The following is a 15097-nucleotide window of genomic DNA, read 5'->3' on the forward strand; positions in this document are numbered from 1 at the left end:
GGGGTTTTTGTTTTTTCGTTATGTTTTTGTTTTTTTTAAAGCTCAGATACCAAGGATAAATGAGACAGACTTAGAAGTAAAAGTGATAGAACCAGAACTTAAGAGATTTTTTTATTCTAACCAAACTGCCAAAATTGGTTTTGGCTAAGAATTTCCCAATCTTTATGCTGCTGCCCACTTATAGAAATCTTTTCATCCTTCCTATTCCCTTCCCCTATCTGCAATGCTCACTTTCCCATTAAAGCAGCTTAATTTACAAGCTTAGTCTTAAACTATAAGAGACTCTGAACCTTCCCTTGGGACTGAAGTTCTACCACTATCAGAGCAAATAGCTTTATCCCCAAATAAAGTTATCCACTCCTGCTCCTTACCAAATGGGTAAAAGTTGCTACTACAACTCAGTGATTTTTTTTAAATCAGTGTGCCTGTTTAGTGAAAACTATAAACTTAATCAAGGACGACCACACATGTCAATTACTAAACGTTTAAAATATATTTCTAAACAGAATGGGCCGACTCAGTCACAGTAACTGCTGATCTCCATAGCAGAGTAACCCACAAAGACACAGCACTGATTTTTTTTTTCCCATAATCAGGGGTGAAAAATATACAACTTGTTTCTGAACCAAAACCATCATTTCCGCAGTTGAAAATGTTTCACTGCTAATATGGCCCTAGTAGAAATTATGTAGTTTTATTTCCTTAAAAAAAAAATTTTAAAAATTTACTAAGACACTAAGTCACCAATCTGGAATGTAAATTCTGAGCACAAAGCAGCTCAGTTCACCTAAAAAATAAAGAAAAAATTCCCATCACCTGTTTCAGTAGGGCCTGAAAGGAGAGAAGTAGTGTGGGGAACCCCTGCTTTGGTATGGAGAGTCACGGCCTCTTGACCCAGACCGAGACCGTGAGTAGCCATAGCTGGTGCTTCTCTCTGGATAAACGCGGATATAGGAAGTTTCACCCTGAAATTCAAAAAGAGTAAAGGAAAAAATAAGACCCTAGAGAATAAAGCATACCAACACCTAGCATGGCTGCCTAACAATAGTTAAGTACTGAGCACTAATTATTTGTCTGGCATAACATTATCACACCAAGCCCTCACAATAATTCTTTGAGGTAGGTACTCTTACTACACATTTCAAGAATGAAGAAAACTGAATGCTATCATCTGCCCAGGTGACGCAAATAATAAATGGCCACTTGATATATAGTAAATGCTCAAATACTAGCTACTAACATCTGAATTACTGTCACTGATCCCCCAGAATCTATGAACTGGAAAGAATCTCAGAGGTCTTATGTATAGCTCAATCCCTTGCCACCTTGTATATGCATCTTTTGATGGGGACCTATGGAAGGAGCTAACCTTCAGCATCTCCCAGGTGTCAGGACCGGGGCTAGAAGCTTATAAATTATTATTATATTATAAGCTATCTTCATAATTTAGCTTCCTGGCAAGTCTTATTAGATAAAGCCATTATTGTGACTTTTGCATATGGAGGAACCAGGGTTGAAAGTAACTTGGCTAAACAGCAGGAGACATGTTCAGGCTGGCCTGTCTCCAGGCCCTTTGCCCTCAGCTAGCATTCTCAGAAGATCTAAAGATGCTAAGATGAAAGCAGCCAGATGCTTTTTCCCCAGGTGAAGTCAGTAATTGCATTTACCCTGCAGCTCTGCTTTGCCATGTCACTGACCAGGTACTGTTTCAGCTCCTAGGGATTATTCTGAGCAAAAGCATTAAGCCACACAGCCTCAAAGCCATAAAATTAAGGAATTATAATGAATCCTTAGAGAAAGAACAGGCCTAGAAATTCATGTCCCCAGACATCCCTAAACCCCATAGCAAGTCAGAACAGGATAACCAGAAAAAAATAATGTCCAGTTGGTAGTCTAGTATCTGGTCTCATTGGTATCAAAGGGATAATCACCATTTGAATCATTCTGAGATATCCAAAGCAGCAGCCGCCTTCTTGAAATGAGGACATCGAGAACTAAGTCCCAAGGGTGAGGTGATCAACCACAAGAACATGCCAAGGTAGCTCAGGTTTCTAAAAGGATCCTGTATTAATACACTTTGGGAAATAAAAGTGAAGTGACAACTCAGCCCCAATAGCAGTACCTAGAAGGGCTGAGATGATGAGGTTGGCTTATAGAGCCCAGACTAGACCCAGAGGAGAGACAGCCATTAATAATTAGGTTCACAGAGGGACACTGCAGATTAAGCCAGTTTTGAAAGAGGTTCTATCACAGAATAGCTCACCACATTGACAGACTGCACCAGTATTCTTTCTGGGTTAAAAATACTAAGACTGCAGACTTCTCTGTCATGACCCTGCATGGCTTAGGCATGAAGAATTCCTTGGCTTTTTCCCCTTAAGATAGATCTTTAATGGTACTATGAGGTCATAAAGTGGCGAACACTTCTGCTAGGTCAGCTTCAGGTGGAGTGGTCTGGATATAAGCTCAGCAGAAGGTGGGGACCCACCTCATGAGAGCGGAATTTGGTGTCATCCAGCTTACGCAGGGCATATTCCATATCTTCTTTTCTGAGATACTCAACCATCCCCATTCCATCTTTCTGCACATCTGCATAACAGACGTCCCCAGCTTCTCGCATGTGATCCTTCAGGTCCTGCCAGCTGCCTGATGGAGGAAGTCCTAGGCACATAAAAGAGGCCACATCCTTCAGCCGTGTTAACTGCCCTATTAAGGGCCAGCAATACCTAGGGTCCCATCTCCATCAATCACTACTTTCAAATCCTGGGGTCCCATAATCACAAGGACAGGAAACCAGAGAAGAGCAGTAAAGTATGTGTGGTAAACCACCTTAAGAAGCTGGTCTTATCCTAATCTTCCAGAACAAGCCTTTCCAACTGAGCAAGAAGTGTCCATCTTATTATAGGTTTAGGATCTCTGAGAATTTATAGCTTTTCTCTCTCTGTCCTTCATAATTAATGCCAAACTCCTAAGACTTTGAGTTCTAATTTTTCCCATTATGTAATTTATCAGTACAATGATTTCTTGCCTGACTGGGCTCCCAGGACATGGGAATTTTGAAACCATCCAATAAAATGACCAAAGTGTAGCAGAAAGTTAACAACACAAGAAATCTAAAGTTTGGGTTTTTTTGTAGGTGTGAATAACTGACAAACTAGACAAAGTACCTCTTAAAAGATCACCAATATTCTTCAATATAGTAGGGAAAAAGGTAAGATTCAGACGCTAAAACTAGTCGGGAGTCATACAACCCTACCTGATGTCATGAAAGGGAAATGTGCTCCTGCTCTCAAAGGCTGTGTTTACCGCTCACAGCTCAGGACTGCAGCCATTTCCTAATAGTTTTCTAAGCAGCATTTCAGAGCAGCATGGAGAGAAAAAAAGATATGTATGATATCCTGAAGGAGGGAATACAGTTCTGGGGTTAAAAAAATTACGAAGGGACACAAGATAGGCAGATACTAACAGTATCACTCTTAAGCACCAATGGGAGTCTGCTGTGATTGTGTGACATTCACATCTAAAAAGGTGCCACACTCAATACACTCACTCCACCAGGGCCCTAACACACCCCTGAAATGTGCAAAAGGCCCCAGGTCTTTACCAGTGCGTTAATATTTTGAAAGATACATAAATCTCTGAGCTTACCATTTCATCACTTGTCAACACCAGACAGTTATTTCTACACTTTGTAATACAATCCCTAAGATGCCAAGTTGTTTTTGGTTTTGTTTTACATAAGTCCAAAACCATCACAAAATCTGGCCTTTTTCAGGATCCATGGCTGGATAAATTGTTCAGATCTGGCTCCTGGAATATCTTCCTATCAAGTCCAATACCAGGGTACATTCCAAAAGAAAACATCTTTAGAATTCCAGCTCAAAGGGTTTTGCCATCATCTTCCCTTTAAACACTGGAAAACTGTAAGAATCAAGTTTCTGTTCTCCTAAGGCTGCACTACCAGTGCAATTCCCTTTGCAAGGTACCTGCCTCACTGGCAAGACAGGGCAGGGCTTCAGACTGTCAGTGTACATAGGCTATGGAAGAGAAAGCCCCACATCCCATGTAACAGCTAACATTTCTTGGAGGCTAGCCTAGGCTAAGTATTTTACATGCATCATTTCATTCAGTTTGAAAGAACATACCTGAAACAAGAACTCGGAAATCAGATCTTCTTGTAGGAGGCCCGTTCCTCCCACCACGGGGCCACCCACCCCGACCTCCATAAGTCCTGGGGAACTCCACACGAAGCCGACACTGGCCATAATCATAACCATTCCTTCCATAAATTGCATCTTCAGCATCTCTGCAAAGAAAAGTTTGGCATTAGTACTGCTCAGGAGGCTGACTGACTTCCCAGTGAGAGGTATGAGTAACAAGTATCAAAGAAAAACCTAGAGAAAAAAAAAACAACAACAGGATCTCGATGCACTACTGCTTTGGTTTGAAGACCTTTCATGATATTGGCATTAAACTTTACAGCTATCACTCACAGGGTTTTCTAGGTACAAAATGATAATGAATGAGTAAACATTACTTTTAAGAGGACTAATTCAGAAAAAATAAATTGTTGACAGATGACTGATTTTGCCAATAGAACAGTGTTTCTCTAACTTTGGTGGGCAGTTCTCAAAATGCACACCACACACTAGTCCTTTAATATTCTTACACAAGCCTAGTACCATCAAGTCTATAGAAAAAAAAACAACATTTAAAGAGAAGGCTTGAAACATAAATGCAATTTAGTGTTTTCTAAGTAATAGAGAACTTTCAAGCGTAAATTTTCAGCATGGTTTGGAGAAGTCAAAATCACTCTCTGGGTGCCATTTCGCCCAAAAAGGGGAAGTTACTTTTAGTCTTCCCTAGGGCTCTGGGAGAGTTAGGAACACCAACCTGGGTCTCCAGTATTGGATGGGAGAAAAGAATGAACTCAGAGCTTGGATGAACAAGCAGATACACTAATGAAGGTATCTTTCAGTTGTCTCAGGCACATAAATCACTTATCAAGAGTCTAGTCACAGGATTAAAAGCAACAAGATCCACAACCACCGCAACCCTGGCTGTATTTATAATGCAGTGGGAAAGAGACAGAACTGCTAGGGTTTAAAGCAGACTTCGCCTACAAACTGACCTGAGTTTAAATCATTCTTCTGCTACTTACTAGTAGCCGTCTCTGGATATTTAATCAAGTTTTTACATCTCTTAATGTGAGTAATATGTCTATCTCACAGGGTTATTGCAAGGATTAAATAAGATACTATGTGTGCAGTGCTTTCCTTGAAACTTGGCATTCAGTGATAGTAAATGATAGCTTTTCTATTAAAGGAATGAGGGAAGATTGTACAATGTAGCATATTATTTCTAATATGTTTGTATTCTAAAAGGACAGAACAAGAGCTTCAAATCCTCCCCCTTAATCCCTTACTAGCATTCCCTTTTATTAACTCTCTAAATGCTCAGTTTCCTCATCTGTAAAATGTGGTTATAGGTTGTCAGAAATGCTAAATAATACATAGAATGTTACGTGACACATGACAACTGCTCAAAAACCACACGGGAACTGTTACTAATAGAAGTGCAGCCTTCTCCAGTTTAGGTGTGAAAATGCCTCCTTCCATTTTTGAGGCAAATGGCAATCAAAGCCTCAGGGTGCTTCCTGCCTTCCTATCCTCCAATGTGGGACAATACGACCATATGACCACATCAGGTAGGCAAGACACCTATGGTCAGTCCTTATAGTGAAGCCCACAGAGCACGGACTGGGTAAAGCGTTCCCTGAGACAATGCTGGAACACTGAGCAGGCTACTATTTACCCCGAGTGGAGTGACCAGTACAGTGCGGTAGCTTCTAAGAACCACTTCCCGCAGTTTTGAAAGTTCTTAGGTCTTTTCTCGGCCGTGGGCCGACAATGTTTGCAAAATCCCAAGATCCCTTTGAGTTGGTATAGGGATCAAGAGCTTCCAAATCCTGAGGCCCTTAGCATCTAGTGGTGCCTCCCTCATTAAAGGAGGAAAGTGAAATCAGAGACCCCTTCAGCCTGTTTTAGTTTTTCCAAATCCTTGATGCTTTTAGAAGAAAGAGGTCCTGCCTGGCCTTGTGGTGCGAGGCGCGCGCGAATGAAGATCTGTTCCATCACAGAGACCCCTTTACGACCTTCAAAGGCATCCACAGCCCCGCTGTCTGTGTCTCCCTTAACGGCGAGTTCGGACTGGGGGGAGGGGTGGGCAGAGAGGGCGAATGGGCACTCCTGTTCTTTACGTAGCTGGTTCAGGGGCCAATGTTCCCAAGTGCTGGGGTGCTTCTCCTTCAGGGTGCCTCTCCAGCAGTGTGAGAGGGAATGGTCATTTGTACCATTCCTGAGGCCAGTCTGCACGGGCTTAGGCCCTCCAAAGGCCCAGCTTTTGTGATTGTAAGTAAAGTAAAAAAATAATAATAATAGAGGAAGTGACGAGGGCGCAAAGGACGCCCCGGAGACTGCGGCGAGAGGCCTCAGCCTCCACTCAGGGGCGCCGTGAGGGGTCTGCGCTGAAGGGGGAGGGGAGGCTCCAGAGGGGGAGGGGAGAAGGGAAGGCGGGGGCTCGGGGCCTCGGGCCATCGGGCGGGTAGATGGAGCGGGGCCTCACCGGGGGTCTTCGAAACGCACGAAGGCGAAGGGCACAAGGCCGTGCCGGTTCTTGAGCTCGATCTCGCGGATGCGGCCGTACTTGTAGAACAGGTCCTCCAGGTCCTTCTCGCGCACGTCGGTCGGAAGGTTTCCCACGTAGATGCGCCCGTCGCCCTCGCCGCCGCGCTCGTCTGCCCAGCCCGACATTCGCACCGCCCGACGCCGCGGGCCCGCCGCAGCCCACGTCGCCGCCGCCGCCGCCGCCGCCTCAGCCGGGGTACCCCCGCAGAGTCCCCGCGGGCTCGGAGGCGCTCAGCCGCACTGCATTGTGGGAACAGGGAGCGGAAGCGAAGGGTTCGGAGGAGCAAAAGGAATCCTCTTAAAGGGGACGCGGCTGCGAGGACTGCGCGTGCGCGCAGGCCGACACCCGCTGAGGTGCCGGGGGGCCCCTGGGCGTTGAAACCGAGAACACGGAGTCTGACGAATTGGGTTCAGTTCTCAAAGGCAATTCATTCACCAGCTGCATGGATGTAGGCAAGTGACTGAGGCTCCCTGGGCCTCAAGTTTTCTGCCTCTGTAGCGCTGCCTACCTCACAGGCGTTTGTGAACACTCACTGAGTTGACGCGGGTAGCGCCCACAGTGGGCCCCGCGGGCTGTCACTCTGCATGCGGGGCCTCGGAGGGAGGGAGCCAGGTCCGGGCTGCAGGCTGACCTCGCTGCACGTGTACGAGTCCCGGACGACTAGGTTGGGTGGGGCTATCGCAGCCCTCCGCCTCAGGTCAGTAGCTCTTTGGGCCACCCTGTCCCTATTTTACAATTGCTTAGAACTGAGAGCGTAACATGAATTAAGTTATAAGAGGTCTGAGATGGACTCTATAACTTGGGTGTGAAGTTCATCAGAGACAGAAAGGGAGTAAAAGAATCTTAACTATGGCAACTATTATAGAGCGCTCCCTGAGATTTCTACTTTTAATCTTCACCAAAGATGAGGGATTCCGATATTACAGATGAGAAAACTGAGGTCTGCTAGTGGGGTCAGGATTTGAACCCAGAGCATTGCTCTCAACCTATGCGCTGAGTCCTTCAGGAGCTCAGGAAGACTCCCACCTTGGCACTTTTTCACATTTACAGCCCATAGTACAGGGCATTGAACCTGGGGACGTTACAAAAATGAAGCCTAGCATCAGAAGAGTCTTGATCTCAAAGATTTGTCATATTTAAAATGAAACCTCTAGGATAGATGTGGGCAAGCAAAAACAGCAGAGAGTTAACTGTAGAACCTGGACGATGTGTGTAGTCAGTGCGTTCACTTTCCCATTCTTTCAGCCTTAACGTATATTTGAAAATTTTTCATAATAAAATGTTGGGGGAGGGAAGGTAGTTGATTTGTAGTTATACCATCTGAGTCTTTTAAAATCAAAACAAAAAATTAGATACTCACCCATAACTACTGAGTGCATAACCTTTTGGGAAGGTAAGTTGATGGTATGTATACATCAGGCCCTCATAATATACATGTACCTCTTGATCCAGTAATTCCACTTGAAGATTTTATCCTCACAATAAATTATGGTTGTTCATTTTGTCGGAGAGAGGGAGAATTCCCCCCTTCTACCCTTCTTGAGTTCTTATGGCGGGACCGGTAATAAGACCATAAAACCAGATTGACAGGAGAAAAACCAATTTAATATGTGCACTCAGGAGATCATAAATAATGATGCTCCCCAAAATGCTGAACCAGCCAGCTTTTTGTACTTTTTAGACAATGAAACAATAAATTTATGAAGAAATGACAGGACAAAGACTTAAGTTTGGATGCTCATTACAGAGAATCTAAACAAAGTTTGGGTTTGAGTATAAATTAGTAAAGGAATAACAAGGTTTATTTATGTAAGCTTTCAGCCCTGGATTCCTTAACTCAAGAAATATGGTGTTTCTCTTAGCCCCCCTGGAGTATGTAGGGCACTTTTCACAGAGGAGATTTATTTCCTGCATTCAAGAAAACAGGAGTCAACATGCGTTTCTTGCACTGGCTGCTTGTCAAGTAACTTTAATTCAAAGTAATCAACATTGTAGGGTATTCTGGGGACAGCCTGCCCTGAGCCCCTACAGTTGCATTCTGTGAAATTAAAAAAATTATTAAACTCCTGATAATAAGGAAGTGGTTCAACACAATGATAGTGATTGTTACACAATTATTAGTGTTTTGAAAGACATTAAGGTCATACTAATTTAGTTATAATTAAAATGAATTTAAAATGGCGTTTAATATATACATACACATATATAAGTATATATTCTGAAGGAATCTATTAAACTGGTTGACATCAGTCTAAAAAATGCAGTTATGGGAACTTTCACTTTAGATGTTATACATTTCTGTAAAGTCAAAGATCATTACTACAACTTTCATTTTTATATTCTAAAAAAACAAAAAAAGGAAATAAAATTTTATACAATATCATCCCATTTCTATACAAGAGAATATATATATATACACGTATATGTAGTCATTGCTTGTAACAAAAAAGCATAGATGAAAATAGCCTTCGAAATGTTTGTGGAGATATCTCTTGATTGAAATGATTTCTACATTTTTATTTTTTTATGCTTTTCTACACTTATAAACTGTAATTAGCATATACTACTGTTACAATTGGAATAAAATACAATAAATTATTTCTAAAATAAAACAATTGGCACTATCTGTTGTATTCTGGATTTTATACAGTTAGTTATTCTTTATTGGCCTTCAGAAGGAAAGCAGGAAAGAGCCCTGGCCAAATGTGATCTTAAGTCTAAATACACAGCCTTATAGGAGTTTACTTATCCTAAAGGCATCCTAAAGTCCAGATGCCTCCTCATTTTTGGGGTGTGCTTAGGTGTATTAACACCAGTGTATGAGTCCTACCACTCCTACGTGATTTATTGCCTGGAAAGACCAAAAAAAAAAAAAAAAATGCTGTTGGAGACAGTTGTGTAGTCTCTTAGGAAGAGAGAAATAGAATCAGCTAATTGACCTAACAGTACTCTAGGAGGAAGACTACTGGTGAATAGTAATGATTCAACTTGTATTGTGCAAAGTCTTGCTGTGTGCAGTCACCAAAGGGGTTCATATCTAGGCTAGAAGATTTTGTGCCCAGATGTTGGAATATGGCAGGTATGGCCTTCCTGGATTAGAAGGAACACAGCTAAATTGTATTGAGGCATTTATGATTATCAATGGGACCCCAAAGGTGGATTTTGTTCCTATGAGCCCAGGTACTAATCTTTGTAGGTCAGAACACAAACAAAGCCAAATTTATTGTTTCATGCTCAAGGGGCCCATGGGCTCCATTCTCTGCTAAGGCCACAGACCGTAGGCAGGGATGCCCTTTTGAGCTTTTGCTCATCTAGTTACTCAGCATCATCAAGTGCATGCTGTAATTTAGGCCCTGTGTGAGGCCCATGGCATACAGTAATACAACTCTGTCCTCAAGGTATATATTCAAGTTGTTATTCAGTCATTTAGGACATAGTTGTAATAAGGGTAAGCTGCCTTGAGACCACCTAACACAGTCTTAGATATTATAAGGAAGGCTTCCCGGAGGAGGTGTTTAGGTTGAGCCCTGAAAGACCATTAGGAGTTAACCATCAGGAAGAAGAGGAGAGCTTTCCAGGTAAAAAGTACAGCATCAGTGATCGTCCAGATAGAAGAGAGCATGGTACACCAGGGGCAGTCCCCACCACCTTATAGTATGGCTGGAGCAAGTTCAAGTGGGGAAAAGGAGAGAGAGGGAACTGAGGCTGGAGCTTCAAGTCCTTGAAGACCATATTATGGAGTTTAGGTTCTACTGAGTGCAGTGAATAGCTATTGAAGGGTTTTAAGGAATTATGTTGGGATGAGGCCTTAGTTGGATGTGGCAGCTGAGGGGATTGGAGATAGGGAGACTGAGAGCTAATTTGACTAGAAGGTAGCTTCAGGGTAGTAAGGTAAAGAAGAGAAGTGAGGGAGTGATGTGGCAGTAGCTGCCTAATTGGGGGAACTGAGAGAAAAAGAGATAATTAAGGGGTCAGTGTAGGAAGTATTGCTGTTTAATTGTAGTATAAGCCCACTCCTGTGGCTTCATAGATTCTATTAAAAACTACATTATCCATTAATGATTTTAGAGTTGGATTCTTATTCTAGGAAGATATGACAGTTTGCTCAGATTAGCTTAAAGATGAGTGTAGGTAAGAACAGGGTAACCCCAGATAGCCCATTGACTAGCAGGTTACACGGAGAAGTAACAAGGGAGTGGGTGCAGGGAGACACCAGTTTAGAGACCACTACAATCTTCTAAGTATATGATGCCAGTGGCCTGATGTAAGGTGATAGAGATACTAAGGCGGTAAGATACCCCAAGGAGATGAAGTCGTAGGACTTGGACATAAATTGGTTGTGGGGACTGAGGAAAGAGGAGGCGTTCAGGTCGACACTTGTATACCCAGTTTGAGGACTTGATTAGGCAGTGGCAGCATTCTGAGATGGAGAATAAAGCATAAGGAGAACTGATCAACAGGGGATGGATGATAATGAGTGTAGGTATGTGTGGAGAACATAAAAGGATAAGAAGTGTGATGGCTCCAGGCTCTATGTGCCCTCTCCACTGAAAACAGAATTCCACATACATGACGTAATGACAATGGATGGTCACCGGAGTCAGATAAATGGGATAGGACTGTCCTTCCTACAAAGATAAGCTTTCATTTAAAATATATGGGAGCTCAATAAAATTCATTATTCCTAATATGATAAGAATGGCACAAATGGGCTTGTCTTAAGATTGAAAAGAAGCTTTTGACCTTAGCAGACTATTAAGAGTTAATGCATTTCTCACAGCAAATCACTTACTCCCTACCTAGGGAGTTGGGCAGTGCCTAATTAAATAATAAAATAATTAACAGTGTAGATAAAACATTCTATGAACTGGTCCCTCTGGTTTTCTTCCTTTCCCTGTGACGTCCTCTCTCTCTGGCATCCCAGCAGAATGATTTCTTCTCTGTCAGCCTCAGTCATGAGCTTCTCCCTGGCCCTTGGGAGCAGTGGGTGGAAGAGGAAGTGATGGGGGAGTGGACCCATCAGTGGGAAAATGAGTCATCTCAGAGAAACTGGTCCAGGCTGGCAGGGAGAGCTTTGGGCTGGGTCACTGTGGAATGTGTTCCTGGGCACAGCACGCTGGAAGCATTCTCTATTGTCATTCTTTGCCACTATATTTGTGTGATGGGGTAAAATATAACATCATCTGAAGAGCTACATAATAAAGAACTCGCTGTGCAGGGGAGGAAGGGGAGAAGTAGCAACAGAACTAGGAGGTTTTGAGAGAGTTTGGAATGGGGGTGCTGATAGCTTTAGAAGAAGCAAGTGTCATGTGTGGGAGGATGAGAAGAGGAGAAAGATGAGAAAGATAATTCAAGAAGAGTTGCAGTGTGTTGTGAACATTATTCTCCTTTGGTCTTTTCTTAAGAGATTGCAGATAATCTTTAACATTGTTTTTCTTTTTTTGGATATTGAACTGATGTTTCTTTGAATGTGGCCAGACAGGTAGTAAGTAACTCAAAGGCCTGGTTTTATATGAGGTGCATTTAAAGCAGTGAGCATACTAAGTTTGTAGCTGTTCTGTTGCTCTGTTTTTGCCAACTTACTATATTCTGAGATGGAATGTAGCTTGTCATATCAGGGCTTTTTCTTGGATTCATGGGTTTCAAGGATCAGTGAGCCACTGCCTGCCCACCCATCCCCCCACCCTGACCCTGCAAAGTTGTAAAAGTATCAAATTGGGTGTAAAATATTGCACATGAGAAGGAAAGTCATTTTGGGAGATTATCCATTCAGTGCTACCAATAGAACTTTGTATGATAATGGAAACATTGCATATCTGAGTTCTGTATGGTAGCCATTAGCTACATGTGGCTATTAAGTACTTGATATGTGGCTACAACTGAGAAACTGAAGTTTTAGTTATATTTAATTGCAATTCATTTATTTTAATTTAAATAGCCAAATGTGGCTAGAGGCTACCATATACTGCAGTTCATCATTCTCAAAGGTGTGTAAACTATATCCCATCTATCCTCCAAAAAATATTAAGAACAACTGGAACCGATTGCTTCCCATGATGGCCCTGTTCTGTTGGCATATAGTAGTAGGTGCTTAATAAATTCCTGTTGCTTTTATTAACTAGTACTTAAAGAAGAGTTACTCTAGCTCCGGAAAAAAGGAACTGAGGTAGAAAATGACAAATGGCCTCCTCAAGTTCACCAAGTTTTATTTTCTAAGCCCCAAATTCGTTACCCTCAACTCAAAACTTTTCCCTAAACATTTTCCACTGTCACATACCTTAGAAACTTACTTTATGGCAAAGTAAAACCAGAAACACAAGCAAAGGGTTGAGAGGTGTAAAAAGATTAATGACAGTGCTAACAATGTTTTTTGAAAGAGGATGCCTTAATTTAATAGAATCCTAACATTTTTGGACTCAAACCAATTTTGTACTAAGCAGATTTTTCATGAACTGTGTTAATATAATTTGGCAATGACATCTCAAAAATAAACACATTCCTTAAAGGTAAAAAACAAATATGGGAACTATCTGGAGATTTTTAAAAAGTAAAAAAAAAGAATAGAGTTAAGAAGCTTCTAAGCCACACATCCCTCAGTGTTAACACATGTACAGTAACTGAACTTCCTTCTGCCTGACTGAGGCTGGCTCTCCCCCTCAACCAGCACATGTGCAGGGCTTCTGTGAATGTCACATTGACAAATATTCCCTGAAGCTAGGCAGCTGGGGACCAGTTTCTTTTGTTATTCCACCCTTCTCATGGGCTGCCAGTTTGTCTTGTCATGGCACAATCCTTGACAGTGCCTGCAGGAGACCAGGTTTTTCCTTCAAGAAATGTTTGTACCTCAGCTGTAAAGGCCCAGGGTTGTATACCTGGCCTCTCGAACTTTGGAGGCTTCCCCACTCCTTGTCCACTTGACATTTGTTCATTCATTCAACTGACATTTACTGAGCCACACAATCGCCTGGCTCTGTGCTGGGTGCCAGAGATACAACCGTGAACAAGACCCAAACTCTGCCCTCACACCATTCACAGACAATTCAAAAGGCAATTATAACAATGTGAAATATGTGCTATGAGAAATACAGAGTGCTCCTGCAGCTCTTAACCCAGACTGGAGTTGGGTGTTCAGGGAAGACTTTTCGGAGGGAGTGGCTTCCAAGCTGAGACCTGAAAAACCAGTTGGTGTTAGCTAGGTAAATGGGAAAAGCAAAGCATTCTGGGCAGAAGGAAATGCATGTGCAAAGAATGCTGGGAGGATGGAAAACAGCTTGATGCTTGGGGGTGGGGGGAGAGTAAATAGCTCAGCACAGTTAGGACATAGAGTGGGAGTGAGAGGTGTTCTTTCTCACTCTAGAGCCACAAATGACTTAGGGTGAGATGACCTCAAAATCAGAGCCTGGCTGGGTTAGCTCATACACGTAAATCCTAAATATTTCAATTGCTCAATGGAAATCACTGTAAGTTGCCTTTACCATACAAATGTTTATTGTATATCCTTCAATAGGATGATTGTAAAGGAGATGAGATGCTCAGGCTGGGGGAAGGCGAGGGCCTGAGGGGAATACAGTTTCACAGTCTCCTAGGGGAGCTGTGAATAGCAAAAGGGTGCTTGTTTGGAAGCCAGAAAGAAAGCAGAACAAGACTAAGCAAAAATCCAATGATCCCTTGCAGGCCTGAGAAAGAAGGGCCACAAGGGGCGCTGTACTCAAAATTCTAGGATGTTTATTAATATAACTATGATTCACCCTAAAAAAAGACTGGAAGTGATCTCAAGGTTCATACAGAGGGAACTTGTTACATGGGAAATGTACAGATGAATACTATGCAAGTGTTCAAAAGAACAAGTCCATATATGCAGGTATGAAAAGATCTCCAAGATTTCTAGAACACCTACTGTGTACAGCAGTGGTCCTCAACCTTTTTGGCACCAGGGACCGGTGCCCCTATAAGAATCTAATGTCTGATGATCTGAGGTGGAGCTGAGGCAGTGATGCGGAAGCGGGTGCAAATACAGATGAAGCTTCGCTTGCTCACCTCTTGCTATGCGTTCCTAACAGGGCACAGACCAGTCTTTGGCCCTTTGGGGTTGGGAATATAGTGCTAGATCCTAGGGACACAGAGGTGGAAGAGACAAAGTATCTGCCGCCCCCTGGAGAGAACCCCATCTCTCCCCCGCATCTTGTCCCTTCATGATTTACCTCCACCAGCCTCCCCTCATCTTCTGCTACTCCTCTGCCAGCTTCTCCAGGATCTGCTGTCTTTGCAGGGGCCGCTTCTTCTGTTGGAACATTGATTTCTCCACCTCTGTCTCGCCAATCTTTTGCCTAGCCAAAACTTCCTTGGCCTTTTGGTTCCTGATTTAGTGAGTTGGTGTTCAGTGGTGCCAAGGCCTGTGTGGCCCAAGCCT

At 42.8% G+C, this 15097-nt stretch overlaps 1 protein-coding gene across 2 annotated transcripts; it reads right to left on the reverse strand.

The window, feature by feature from the left end:
- Positions 1 to 97: 97 nt before the first annotated feature.
- SRSF9 (serine and arginine rich splicing factor 9) lies at positions 98 to 6955 on the reverse strand. 2 transcript variants are annotated; one of them, XM_039868319.1, is made up of 5 exons: positions 6625 to 6936; positions 4146 to 4306; positions 2489 to 2661; positions 1932 to 2062; positions 813 to 965 (listed from the first exon to the last, which is right to left on the reverse strand). In XM_039868319.1, exons 1-4 carry the CDS (start codon positions 6810 to 6812, stop codon positions 1940 to 1942), a joined length of 645 nt encoding a protein of 214 aa, XP_039724253.1. In that variant the 5' UTR covers positions 6813 to 6936; the 3' UTR covers positions 813 to 965; positions 1932 to 1939. The 2 variants fall into 2 exon arrangements, with proteins under 2 accessions (XP_039724252.1, XP_039724253.1); XM_039868318.1 differs by lacking the exon at positions 1932 to 2062 and having other exon boundaries at positions 98 to 965; positions 6625 to 6955.
- Between the last annotated feature and the right edge of the window lie 8142 nt (positions 6956 to 15097).

Source organism: Pteropus medius, unplaced genomic scaffold, assembly GCF_902729225.1.
Source record: "Pteropus medius unplaced genomic scaffold, Ma_sr-lr_union100, whole genome shotgun sequence".
Lineage (NCBI taxonomy): Eukaryota > Metazoa > Chordata > Mammalia > Chiroptera > Pteropodidae > Pteropus > Pteropus medius.